The sequence below is a fragment of the Falco naumanni genome, chromosome 5 (assembly GCF_017639655.2).
Source record: "Falco naumanni isolate bFalNau1 chromosome 5, bFalNau1.pat, whole genome shotgun sequence".
Lineage (NCBI taxonomy): Eukaryota > Metazoa > Chordata > Aves > Falconiformes > Falconidae > Falco > Falco naumanni.
This window is the reverse complement of record NC_054058.1, coordinates 39879009-39893932: the sequence shown is the minus strand read 5'-3', so window position 1 is coordinate 39893932 and position 14924 is coordinate 39879009. Positions and strand designations below refer to the sequence as shown.

Below are 14924 nucleotides of genomic sequence, written 5' to 3'. Positions count from 1 at the left end.
GAAGATGGATGTGTGTTCTAACATGTATTATAAGAGTCTGAAACTGAAAGTCTTGTCCAGAACCTCTGGCCCTTGGCACTTCAACCAATTTGAATGACAAGTAATAATGAGCATCAGCAATAATGCTGAGTGTCATTGTTCAGCAGACTCAGTTTCTCTTAGCCAGCCATTACCCCTAGGAAGATGGGCACCTAGCTGCATTGTGCTGTCTCCCTTATATCTCCTAGAATGCAGGGAAAATCCTAGTCATAAAAAATGCACAGAGAGAATTACAAACATAATAACAGTATAAGTGTTTGGTGACACAGAAGAACTCTGTGCCTTTTGTGACTGTTTAAATAGCAACAAAAAAAATTAATTGCCAAATTTCTGTGATTTCTGAGAAATCTAAAGTGGATATATATGGCACAATCAGTACTGTCTCTTAGGGGTCATTTGCTCACAAAAATTTATCTTCCAACCATTGTTGAAAAACAGCCCAAGATTCTTCTTTTTATAAGAAATGGAATGGGAAAGGAAATAGCTAATGTGTCAGCTGAGGAAGAATCGGTATTGCATGACACTGACAAGAAAAAGACAAAAAGCAAATCCCTTTTAGAAAGTACTTTTTATAATACATTTTGCAGCAATGTCTCTAAAATGAACAATTTTTTTCTTGTACCTTGCCAGGGTAATACATTTAAGCCTTACAAACACTAAACTGTCCTCCTATACTTTCTCCTGATAGCATTAAATTATCATGTTAGTTCAAGTTTACATAACCTTGATACATTAGCCTATACTGAGTCTTTCGTCTATACTGTTTTCCATAACACAGGTACAGAGCTAGCAGCAGAGGTTAGCCAGAACCTGATGTGATTCATCTCGGTATCAGAAATTAAAAGTTAATAGAGGAAAGGGATAGTGGTCTTCTGACTGAAAAACTGGTTGAAATTTTCAGTATCTATGTGGTTTTTTTTTTTTTGAATTGGACAACAGTTCATTGTCCTGTCTTGATGTTAGGTCTTTAAAAGCACTTAATCTCTTGGTGCAATGTTAAAAAGATGTTTCTAGTCTCTTAAGCCATATAGATTTTACAGCTCTTCTAGTTTTTGGAATAGGCAGGTTTGTTTAGGTATTAAACAGTCAGAACATTCAATATTATGAATCATGAAGGCATTGGGGGAGTTACTGATTGCAATCCTTCTACAGTTACCTTGTTCCCCTCTAAGTCCTTGGCCGGGAACTATTACCCTGAGGTTTTTGTTTCAACAAAGGTTTGGCCTTTCTGTCCACTCTTAAAATACATTTCTGTCAATGCTCATTTTTTCATGCCTTCAGCAGGTATAAAATATATAAAGCTGGAAGGTCACTACTATTTTTTTCAGATATAATTCATCATGCTTACAACATTAATGATGTTATTCTGTAAAGCCTTGGATTAAAGTCATGGCTTTAAGATTAGAAGCCAAAAACAATGAAACCTATAACATCTGGATAAAGCTCTCAGCAGGAAAAAGAAAAGAAGGTGAATCATACCAAGCATGCTGACATTCTAGCATTGCGACCACAGCACCAGCCCTCCTCCTTCAAGTACTGACACATGGGAAATCCCCACACTTCATCGGGGCATTCTGCAAAACAGAGGGGAAAAATATCACAAAAATCACAGCTTTCATAGGCTATTTTTCTCCTACTTTCAGAATAAACAATGTATTGAGCAAGATGAACAGTAGGTAATGGTAACAAAAACACTTAACTGTCCTAGTCCAGTACCAAAACTCATGGTCATGCTATAAAACATGTATTTTCCCCATAACAATGTTTTTGGTTTATGCTGGATTTCTGATAATTTCACATTTTCCAAAATGATTTTAAGTGAGTGTCTTTTACAAAAATCCACACAAAAAAAAGTGCCAAGGGACAAGATAAGATTTTGCAAATACTCATGGCACCCCATCCCATCCCATGAGTCACAAGCTGTAAGCTGGGAAGTCATTCAGTGTAGCAGGACTTCAGTATCTCTTCTCACTGGGTTCTTCTTTTATCATAAACAGCTTTTAGGCATCACACAGAACAATATGTATTTGTTTATTTCAGTTCTGAAGGCCCACGCTTTGCTGCGAGGCAGAATGTTTGTTTTCCAGAAAAGAGCAGCTGCAAAGGCTCTTGTTGTTTCTTCAAAAACACAGAGAAGCATTTGCATCACAATCTGTGCTCAGTTTGTTTCAGTATCATTTATATTTTGAATAACAATGCAATTCCTCATGTTCAAAACTAATGCAAATGTGGGAAAACTGAAGTACAGAGATTACTTTCTAGATGTTCACAATACCCATTTTTAAGTGTAGACAAACTCTACAATGTTTCGAACTTTCATTAGCACATTTATCAGCTGATATTTTAGAATGCTGAATAAGAATTACTACTTTCTGTAAAAAACAAAACCCCAAATTGGCTAGGATCCTGGCTTTTTTAGCATAGAAAGATGACTGGCGCATACTTAAAGATAAATCATGTAACAGGGTTAAAAAAAGGACAGCAGAAATACAACTCTTCAAATTTACCAACAGTCTGAGATACATACATGTAAGCAAAATTCATTTCATGAAAGTTAAGCAAAGAAAAAGGGAAATAGGAATCTAACTATAAAGATGACCGTCCTTCCCACAGGAAAAACATCGGTTTTCTAGCAGTAGTCTCCAGTCTTTGCTGATCTCTAGAGAGTAACAGCAAGCAGGTAATCTTCTACATGGAGCCTCACACTCTGCTCTCCTTTTAGCCTTAGAAATGCCAGATGCTCTTAGGGGATGAATACTGGTTTTAGGACCATGATTTTTTCAATAGGTTTTTAATTCTGGATAATCAGCAAAAGGAGAAAGGAAATTCCTTTAGATATAAAGATGAAATTTGACAAAACAGACTGCAACTCATTTCAGCACTAGCCACGTACTAAGAATTTGTAAGTTCCTCATGACAAGCTATAAAACATTAATTAACTTCAAGTCTAATTATTAAGTACATGGAATAAACCTTAGTATTCACACTGCAGGGATGGTAACAAGAACTTACTACATATATTTTTTGCAGAGGAAAGAGTGACTGCCATGGTTCCACTGTATGATTCACACACTTATAAGTCTTTCCAATACCTGTGTTACATTATTTCAAAATAAAACTTTTCAAACTGAATTAGAAAGATTAAATAATTTATCTTTTCAAGTAATCCCTTCTACTTTACACCCTGTCCTCTAGGCAAACTAATCATCCATGCAAGTTAAAGTTGCTACCCGCTGAGCTACAATCTCAATATTAGTGCACTGTACTCATGCATAATTCCAAAGATTTTATGACACCTGTGAAAAAGGTAATCAGACAAAGCACCATCTTCATTTAAATTACTGAAACTAAAGTAGGAGAAAAAGAGAGGGAAAACAATGCCCTAACTTAGATTTTTTTGTGTATATCCAAAGTTGACCACATATCTACAATATTGTCTTGAATTCTATTTATTTTTCCACATTCAGGCCACTCTCAAGCACACTGCTAATTAAAAAAAAAAGCAAACAAAACCGAATTAATATATTGCTAAAAAGTTCATATATTTATCAGCTACATTTTAAATATCTGGAATTTCTTTTAATATCTGCAACTATTTTCAGATATACTTAATATTATATAGCTCACTAATTACCATATTGTGCTTCTATCTGACAATACAGCAGCTGTTCTAAACTGTATAAATCTCCAAAACCATTCAAGCAACATTTTAAGTAGGGGTATTCTACGGAAGGTGTCACAGCAAACAGTTCAAGTGTTCAACAGCGCATATTCAGCACAGAGGAGTCAATCAGACAGAATTCCTTCCACAAAAAGTAAACAAAAAGGGGAATTCCAGGAAATCATTTGATGAGCTGAACTGAAGCTATGATAGGATATAATCCTAGAACCTATCAATTAAAAAACTATGACTTTACCACTAAGCTAACTTCTTAAAAAGACTAAATTACACAGTTAATAAAACAAATTGCTACCAATATTGCACCAAAATAAATCATTGGAAAAAATATTCTGTTACATTCTAGAACAAATCTATAAACCAAACTATAATTTTAATGTGAATCACAGAGGAAGAGAACATAGGATAATGTTAAAGCAGTAGCATGAACAACATGCAAAGTTCCACCCTAGTTCAGCTTTGTGAAACAGGATGGTTCTTTGGAAAACCTACACATAAAATACTGATTAAGGTAGCTTGAGGATACTTGCTGTCCCCATAAATTTGATACATCTGGTAGAAGAAAACATTCTCATCCAAAGCACCCAGTTACACACAGCAGGGTAAGACAAAGTGCAGATTACACAAAAATATATAATGCTGACTAAAACAGAAAAGAACAATTCCAGCCATTAGCCAAGGCACAAATTCCTATTATTTCTCTCTGACTCAATTTAGTAACATTCATAGTTTCATGGAAGAGTTGCTTAAAAAAAATAAATATTTTATATATATATATAAAATATACACACACATACACTAATCCTGTTCTTACCATTCTTTTTTGATAGTAAAGAACATTTTTCTGGTAGCCATAACACCCCCTCTCCTTGAAAAGTATTTTAATAGGAACTTTCCAAATTTTCACCACCTATTACCATTACAATTTTTTCATCTCTTTTGAAAAACAAAGGAACTTTATGGATTTTGAAAAACAGGTGGGACAATCTTCTTAAATATCCTCATAGGTTAAGCAATCCTTCAATGGATTTACTGACTCTTCATAAGACCACACAGATGTCTCATGATTAACTCTTCAGCAGCTAATTTCTCACACACCTCTAACAGGCAGAAATGTTATACCCTTTGAAGAGAACATGAAGAATCTGTTTTTGGTTTATTACATACTTGAAATCCTGTGGAGGAGATTAACATTTTGGGAAACAAGTGCAAATACATCCAGAAGCCATCCACAACTGAAAACTATTCATAGAATTTTTCACTCAACACTGTCTAGCAAAGAATACAAAGCTTCAGGTCTACATTGGTCAAAAAGTTTAAATTTAAGTAAAATGTAGTGTCTCATACTTTATCATCAACTGAACAAGACTAAATTTTCTCTAAAGTATGTCAGATTACCTTTCCACTTCTGGGAACCCAATACTACTATTGGTTTTAGTATTTTGGCAGAATTAAATTCTTAATTCTTACCTTAGTCCTGGAAGTCATGTGTTATTTCCTGTCCTCTATTTATTTAGACCTTTTTGTAAGACCTTCAGTGAATTGCTCTTAAATTCTGTAGAGGGATTGGATTTCCATTTTGTGTAATTTTTTTAACACCACAATAGTAGTGGCATATACCATTTGGAGCACTGGTACGACTTTGAACTTTGTTTGTATAGGATTTTTTTCCCCTCTCTATTCAACTTCCAAATGAAAAAAATGGCAATACATATGGACATTTGGTACACGGAAAACATTATACTGAGTAGTAAAAAAAGTATAAATTACAGCAAATACATATTTATAATTAGACCAAGTACAAATTCTCTCATTGTGATTCAATTCTGACTGGATACGGAGAAAAGCTTCAGGCGAGCCTTATTGTTGTTACTGTCCTATTCACAGATGCATTAAGACTCTTACTGGCTCAGCGGCATTTCAAAGAAATTTTTTTAAGAGTTGTTTAACTAACAAAACAATTAAGTGCCACTAGGAAACAGGATTTTCAAAGTATAGAACACTGAATGTTTTCTATTTATGTTTCCTTTTTTTGGTAGTTACAGAAAAAATATCTGGCAGTAGAAGTAAGATGAAAGGATTTTACTAGCTAATCCTTCTGTATGTGCACAGAGGTTTCCAAGGAAGTTCAAGAGAACAGGACAAGCTCTCCACTATTGTTAATATTAGGTCTTCCATAGTTCTTCATCTCGAAGTAAGATACTACAGTTACCAGTGTGTCAACATTTAAAATTCACTTTGCACAGCTTTACAGCACTATACAGTTTCTATGAAACAACAGGATTGACAGGTTTTATTCTTACTAGACAAATAAGCTTAACTAGGGTTCCACGTGGTCTTGCAGCTTCTGGTTTATCTTCCTTTGCTAACATTTCATGAAAACATATTTGCATTTATGCTTCTCATCTTTTTACTTTCTTGCAACTCCCAACTGTTATGAACTGCAGTTCCCAATAATACAATTTAAGTTTTCTGCTTTACCTCCTGGAAGAGATAGTTTTATTGAAATAATATATTGAACACTATTTGTTAAACTCATCCTGGCAGAAACAATCCAAATTTTGTCATGAAACAATGCCTATCCCAATGGTTAATGGGTAATTTATGAAAAAGAAGAAAAATGAAATCAGGGATTTGTTTCACTTCTGTGGTACAGTATAAATGACTATAACGTTTGTTTTGAAATTCTTGATCTGCTCTTTAAAAAAAAAAGTAACACAAATAAGTTATGAAAAATGGCAAAGTACTACAAAATAGAGGATTCTGACTTTCTTGAAATGCAATTTATCTTTCTATTCTATTTTTAAGATTTTAAGATTTTCTAGTATATACATAACAATAGAAGATACTTATTTTCTAGTAATAAAGGTCATCAGATTGTAAATAGCATGTGGCAAAGAGAAGGCAGAAATATCCTTTTAGTGCACAGGCTGAAGTTCCTCCTCTTCTCACTGTATTTTGTTTAAGAAATCACATTCTCCTTCAAAAAACAAACATTGCTTATTTCATTCCTAAACTTTATCTTAGGCAATTTATTATTGAAATGTTGTGAAACACCAGACTCTTGATTTTTTCAGTGTGAGAACATAACTTCAAGAGAAAAAAAGCTTATTCTAACTTAGTACAGTTATGCTGACAGTACACCCACAGCTAGTGCTGTAAGAAACCACTCACATGGTAGTTTTTAGTGGCAGGTATCTTACAACTTCCTTTAAAAATTGCCATTAAGACTGAAATCAGTTTCTGTACTGAACTTCACCTATCATTTTTTGTTGTTTGCTTTAATACAGAAATATATTAATGATTTGAAATGATAATATAAAAATGTTTAAAAATTTGGAATGTATTTCAAAATGCTGTAAGCATTATCAGTAGTTCCTAAGAATACCATTCGATGAGTTGTCATTGCAATATAATCTTGTCAATGCTAAAAGCTTAAACATATCTTTGTCTCTTACAACTTAAAAACTGCATTAGATAAAAACACCTACCTCTACATTTATTTATGAAGTGTGATCAGTATCAGACCACGTTCCAGGTAGCAATATAATCACTCAGTGTAGAAGTATTCTTAAGAGAACTTAAATTTCCTTTCTATATTATCTTTTTTTTTTTTTTTACTACATTAAAAGTCATATCTCCTACTCATTTGCTATTATTTTGATATTAACATGTATCTCAGCCGATTCCTTCCTGATGTCTTAGGGTCTCAACTTTGTCCATCCTCCCAGTCTGTACCCCCCAGTTTCCAGATTCCACTACAGTTATAAAGTATAATTCCTCAATTTGCCTCTCTACTTCAGTGTATGGTTTAGGTATTTAAGATGGTAATTCCCACAGCTTTCAAAGGTTTTATTGGTTTGGGTTTTTTTGGGTTGGGTTGGTTTTTTTGGTTTTTTTGGTTTTGGTTTTTTTTTTTTCCCCCTCCCATTTTCTCAGTTTCAAAGGATGAGAAACCTGGAGTTCAGACACTTAACTTCAATTAACTTCCAATTAATTTTAATTAACTTCAGCTGCCTTTTTGAACTTCACATCCAGTGCACTTCAGTGTCTATGATTTCCTTATGTGACAGTGAAAGAAAAAGAAATAAGTAAAAGAAATGCAAGACTGTGTGAAGGCTCCATTTTAAACCACTCCTGAGCAGTTAGAGAATACTCAAGGCAAAAACAATAAGAGAGCAAATTGTACAAAAAAGCCACAACTGAAGATCAGGTACAGCTGTTAGTGTGAGGTACTTGTGCAAGGACTGCCAAGCACATTGAAAAATCACTGTATTAATCATATACCAGTTGCCCCACAATGATTTGGGATTCTCGCCAAAGACAAGTGGATAAGGGTAACGTGACACGGCACCTAAAACCTGTACAGGCCTGAATCCGCAAGGCGGGCACTCAGATCTGCTCTTCAGCTATCTACTTCAAAAAGCAACACTTGACAGATAACCATAGGAATCATGTCCTTGCTTGGGTAGTTCCTGGCGTATTGATGGCCAGATTAAAGAAAAAAGCTGTAATAGACAGGACTAAATTACTCCCTTTCCCCTTGTTCCTATTTATTCTCTGTCCCATCATTCCTATTTTAGTATTTGAAGTTGTTAGAAAATCAATGTATCTTTAAGAGTGTACAGTAAATGTCTAAAATGCATCTTTACCCATATAAAAAGCTGTGATCTAGTAAGTGCTGGGAGGATCTCCCTTCTGTCTAACTAGAGCCTTCCTTCTTCCAAGGAATATAGCCAGCATGCCTAGAAATGTAAAACTAAAGGGTGTGTGTGTGTGTGTGAGAAGCAGGGCATGTGAGAACTGTAAATGGCATTAAAAAATGTAAATTCATTTCCTTTCCTCTCTTCGATTTTTTTATTTCAGATTCATCATAGAATCACAGAGTCATTTAAGTTAGAAAGGACCTTTAAGGTCATCGAGTCCAACCGTTAACCTAGCACTGCCAAGCACATGTCCCTAAGCACCATATCTACAAGCCTTTTAAATACCTTCAGGGATGGTGACTCAACCACTTCCCTGGGCAGCCTGTTCCAGTGCTTAATAACCCTTTCAGTGAAGAACTTTTTCCTAATATCCAATCTAAACCTCCCCTGGCACAACTTGAGGCCGTTTCCTCTTGTCCTGTCCCTTGTTACTTGGGAGAACAGACCAACCCCCACCTGCCTACAACCTCCTTTCAGACAGTTGTAGAGAGCGATAAGGTCCCCCCTGAGCCTCCTGCTCTCCAAGCTAAACAACCCCAGTTCCCTCAACTGCTCTTCACAGAACTTTTGCTCCAGACCCTTCACCAGCTCCGTTGCCCTTCTCTGGACACTCTCCAGCACCTCAGTGTCTGTCTTGCTGCGAGGGGCCCCAAAACAGAACACAGTATTTGAGGTGCGGCCTCACCAGTGCTGAGTACAGGGGGACAATCACTGCCCTTGTCCTGCTGGCCACACTGTTCCTTTATGTTCTTCATTTTTTTAATGAATCAGATTCTTTAAAAATATTCGTACTAAAACATTCTTTGTAGAGAGAGGGATATTCGAAGCATCTATTACGCTGAACACAGTAACACATGATTAATAACAGAAATACATTACTGAAAACTAAAGGAAAACTTGAAGGGCAACACCAAGTACAAGATGAACAAATGGTTACCGACAGCTTTGTGTCGGTACTGGCATCTCAGCATGGGCCACAGCAAGGTAGGGAGGGACCCCCATCCTTCCTGACTTGTTACTTCTTGAAAGGCCCTGCAGCCTCCTAATCTAGGCAGATCACAGAACCAGCGCGAGGATGGAGACAAAGAGCTAAGGCTCAGAACTGGCTCAGTGAAGAAGCGGCCTGGTCTCCCCAGAGAAAACAGAGTTCATGCTAGTACTACCAGTGGACCCAGGAATTGCTGTAGAAGTTGAGAGTAGTAGCTGTGACAGGAAATTAGAGTAAGTTCTTTGCTAACACTATCTTAAAATATTGCTTTTTAGACCTATTGCTTAATTCTAGGAACTTAGCACTAGTTATACTAAAAATCAACACGGAAACATGAAACTCCATTTCAAACACCCAGTGAATAAGAAATAAACATGGCCTTTGATTTAGATATATAGTGTATTAAATATGATCCCATTTCCATTTATATGATGATTCAAGAGACAGTAGTAATTTTTCAAAATGCACAAACCAAAATATTTACGACTAAAAAGAACACTATATTCTGCTACTCAAGAATTTAACTTTTAAAATAATTTATTTAATCATATTAAAAATTTTACATTTTAACTAAGTGCTGATTACAACTGTATCAACTGGAAGGGAAAACAACCCCTAATTTTTAAGTTAAATTACCTGGAAAGAATCTCATATTTACTGGTAAACATGGTAAATTTATAAAGTCTTTTTAGCACAAAAATAAAATGAAATTACAGGATACAGAATCCATAAACTGCCCTAAAAATGTATAAGCTAAAGGAAGAGTATTTTTACATTTAAATTCTTTATACTGTGATCGAATATTTTTCTCAACTTCTTATGTATAAAAATCTATTTTCTCAAACTAGACAATGGAATATCCTGCAGTTGCCTTTAATAAACTCCAAACAAAAGGGAGATGAATTTCAACACTGGCAAAGTCTGTTTTAGACACTAGACTTGTCTACCTTTTTCACTTAGAGAAAACTCCCACTGAAGCCAATTACCACTTTCTCATACTACCGGACATCTCTCATAGCACTCAGGTAGCAATGCCTGACACAAATTTAAAAAAGCAAAAGAACTGATATCCTAAATCAGACAAATCCCATTTGCAAAGTAGGAGAAAGAGATATAATATATGCACAGGCACAGTATGTAGCTATCCTTATATATCTTTTAATGTAACCAGTAACATTAACAGAAGTATATTTTTTACCATCTACTTCTAATTCTCCTCATCCCAGTCATCATTAACTGCCAAATTTATGTATTATCTTAGTGGAAATAAGTCTTCTGTAACAAACACGAGATGTGCCCATGTAAGAACTGTAGGAGTGGATTACCATTATTATAATACATCACAAGTCTTCTGCACAACAAACCCTGTAACGTCCAAGTTGGAATTAACACTCAAAGGTCACACCAGACATTAGATTTTTCTCACCGAGGCCTTGAAATTGCAATACTCAGTGCAGAATATTATGCTTAAAAGGAACCCTGCTGAAGTAATTCGAATACTACGAATTGTATAGCCTACTTAGATGCTATAGACTGAAGGATTCGAATATGCACAGTTGTGTATTTACATCGACATTATGCTACAAAGACGTGTAAAAAGGCAGTATCCTAAGGTGTATAAAAAATCAGTAATCTTCACTAAAACTGGAAGACATATCAAATAACTTTGCAGAAACTGTATTTCAAGATGGACAAAGTTCTCTGAAGTTCTGTATTTGAAAATGGCTTGTACTTTCAAAAGCAAACTTTTTTCTGTCTTATTTCAGTTTTCTATTTGTTCTGCCTTGTCAAATAAGACAATGTGTTTATTTGCCTAGTTCGGTATAAAATGCAGAATGTAAGAGATTTTATGTTGAAAAAATCCATCTTTTTCTGTTTCAAAAAAGGTAAATAGACAATTGTCTGATACTTTTTTTTTCCAGAATACTATTATTACATTCCTATAGATGTTACTGAAATAAGTGGTATATTGAACATATGTAGTTCATCATCTTCATGATATTTTGTTTCCAGAGGATTCATTTTAGAGTCCTTAATAACTGCTGGAGAAACAGGCATTAGTTCACATACCATAAGCTCTCTGCTCTTGACAAACAAAGGCTGTCACTATGCACAGACTCTATTCTTACAGAAGTCAGGGAAGGAATTACCTTGTTCACACCAGCAGAAAATATACACTGACATTATGCCTCCACAATGTTATAAATACTACCATCCAAACAGGAGATTAATCTTGTTTACCAAGGATTTATAGCTTTAGTAATCCTTCTGCTCTCAGGATAATTAGTCTTTTTGCACTTGATCTCAATAATAGTCATTATAAAAAAACCAAACCTGACTCTTTTCTTTCAGCTATGTAATTTTAATTACATTCTAACATTGTGACTCCATTCCAGAGCATGAAAATGTTAAGGTATTTATATACATTATTCCTCCTTGAGAAAGCACAAGCTTTCTCAACTGTGTTCTGCATGGTGACAGAAGAAAAAAGGTTATTAACAGATAACTTTCTTAGATCCATAGTGTAATTGGCACAGGCAAACAAAATGTTTTTCTTTCAATGTTTATAAAAGTAAAAATAATTCTGAATGTTTTTTGATAATAATTTGCATAGACCTCAATTTTTCTTTAATCTCAAATCTCTTTGACCTCTTGCAGATATCTCAGTGTCTACAGTATTGCTTATAAATAGATAGTAGTTATAGGACTATCATTGTGATAAAGCTATAAAGGATTGCTCGAGGAGACAAAGCATGGAAGGAAAGCTAAATGGAGTTCTAAAGCCACAGTCCTGTTTCATAAAAGAAACTCATCAGATGAAATACCTAAAATTGAAGGATGCCTAGAAGTTATAGAAAAACAGACGTTGTAAACAGCAAAAAATTGCCAAGGCCATATGGCGTTCATCCAAAACCTAAAATCAGGTTCAAATTGCCAAACTGCAGTGTGCAACTTCTTGATTATAACTCTTCGGTTCTAAAGATCTGAAAAGCAGGTAATGTACCATTAATGCTTAAGAAGAGTTCAAAGGAAGGTCCAGGGAGCTTCCAAACAGGAAGCCTCACATTTATATGAAAATATTTTAAAGAATAGACTCATTTGATATATAAGCAAATATAACATGTTTGGGACAAGTCAACGTGAGTTTTTTAAGGGAAGTCGTATCTCACAAACATATTGGATTTTTTTTTGAAGGCTTCAAGTAACGCTTAGACAAGAAAGACAGAGTGGGTTTCCAAATGGCATTCACCAAGACCATTAGGGAAACTATCAAAGCACAGAACAAGATAAAAAGTATTCCTATGGGTAAGTAATTGACAGAAACAAAGGATGGGAATAAAATACCATTTTTCACAGAGGACAGAGATCACCAGCAGAGGCTTAAAGAGACTTGTGCTGGAACAGTTTGTTGATCAAATTCACAAATGACCTGAAAAAGTTAATGAAGCGTAGGACAAAATTTGCTGATGATACTAAGGGTAATAAAAATTAAAGCCACTTCTAATAAAAATTAGAGATGAATTGGCATACAAAATTGAAGCTAGATGGAAGTGATTCAAATTGGGGGAAACAGTACCTTTAAATATACAATGAATGGCTTTGAACTGACAGTTTGATGAAAAGATCATCCCAGTACTTAGACAAGGAAAAAGAAAGCCATTAAAATTATTAAGAAAAAAACCCACCAGAAAACACTATTATGCTACCATATAAATCCATGCTGCACCTGAATCTTGAATTCTGTGTTTGGATTTGTTTTTCTCACCTGAGATAATAAGTAACACCACCCAAAACGGTTCAGAGAACAGACACAGAATAGTCCTAATTAAAGGAACATTTTAATAACAGGACTAAGTAATTAAAAAAAATTAAAGCTGTAGAACAGATAAAAGGGGAATGAAAAATCTGCAAAATCATGAATGGGCTGGAGAAAATAAATAGGGACAGAAGTATACTGGCTTTTAAACCAGAAATTAAGGGGCATAAAAGAACTCCATGCAGTAAAGCAGCATTAAGACAATTAAAAGGAAATGCTTCTTCATAAAACATGCAGTTGATTCCTTACTGTAGCATGCTATAGATACTAAAAGTTTACGTATGTTCAAAAGCAACCTGAAGGATTCAAGGAATAAAAATCCATCAAGGGTTATTTAATGCAAATATATCACTTTGTTCCAAGAAGTTCATGAGCCAAAACACGCTGGAAGCAAAGAGAATATTTGGGGGAAGTATTGGTATGTACTCCCTATGGTTTTATACTCTTCTCTGTATGCCTGCTATTGACCTCTATGGAAGACAGATAATGAAATAGAGGAACCTTTTTGTTAACGGATTGCATGGTTTCCATATCTCTGTTACGGATACTGAAGCCAGGCTGCATGTTTATTTTGCAGCTTCATTCTACTTTGTTATCAAAATATTATTTTCTATAAAAATATATTAATCTTCTTTCATATACTGATGCTACATATTTAAAAGAAAAGGCCTGACAACGTGATATAAGTAATACAGATTTTAAAACTATATTCTTAGGTCTAACAACGTAGTAGATGGTGTGAAAGCAAGCTAATTCATTAACATATGTAATCATACTTTAATAGCAAAATGAAGAATTATAGATATTAATTACCTGTAGAAGTGGAGACAGAAGTCTGCAAAATTCTCAGCAATTTCAGGTATTCAAGTACCTTGAATAAATCAGCTAAAGACATTTCTAATATAACATCATGAATATGATGAAAGTTTGATGCTTATTTTAAAGTTGGGACCATCTCCGTAGATTTAATCCAACTTAGATGAACTGTTTCAATCACAGAAATAAAACAGAAATTATGTCACTAAACTTTCATTTCTTCATTAATATTAATGAAAATACAGCAAATCTGTATTCACAAATGTTAAGCCTGGATCATAACCAAGGGACAATTATTTATCTTTAGTGATTCTGGAATCCTAAAGGATTCATATTAAAAAGTGATAGCAAAGTCTTGCATGTACTTTTCAGTACTAGGAAAAAGACAGAATTATTCTTGAGTGAAGATCATTTAAGATGAATAAGTAATTCCAAATACTGATATAAAATTCTTGACAGCATCTTCTGAGATCATAATTAAATGGAATTAAATGTCATTTTTCCTTCAGCTGACATTTTTCAGTGGAAAGTAATCTTCATTATCCTCATCAAAATCCTTCATGCACAGCCTACTTTGTATCTTTGTATACACTGCCAGACTCGGTGAAGGCAGTACTGAAACACAAATAACCCAATCCGTTTCAGGTCTTCCACAGCATCTATCTTCCATGACTTCATAGTATCTCAGTCTATTGGTAGGACTCCAAACAAAGGAGAGGAACTACTTAAACTGCCTTTTTTCTTCATGGGAAAGACTAAATCTTCCTTGACTAAAGACTTCACCTTGAGTTTTTATTTTTCCTAAAAATTCCATCACTAAACAGGATTTTGCCAGGGGGAGCAGAGGGCAGGGGGGAAGGAAAATTTTCCTCCATTTCG

General features: G+C 34.7%; 1 protein-coding gene across 6 annotated transcripts in view; it reads right to left on the bottom strand.

The window, feature by feature from the left end:
- The window catches only part of METTL25 (methyltransferase like 25), an 89643-nt gene that overhangs the window by 46549 nt on the left and 28170 nt on the right, over positions 1-14924 (bottom strand). For all 6 annotated transcript variants that reach the window (XM_040593877.1, XM_040593873.1, XM_040593876.1 and 3 more), the window contains exon 6: positions 1519-1613. In XM_040593877.1, coding sequence (XP_040449811.1) covers positions 1519-1613 — 95 coding nt within the window. The remainder of the gene's footprint in view (positions 1-1518; positions 1614-14924) is intronic.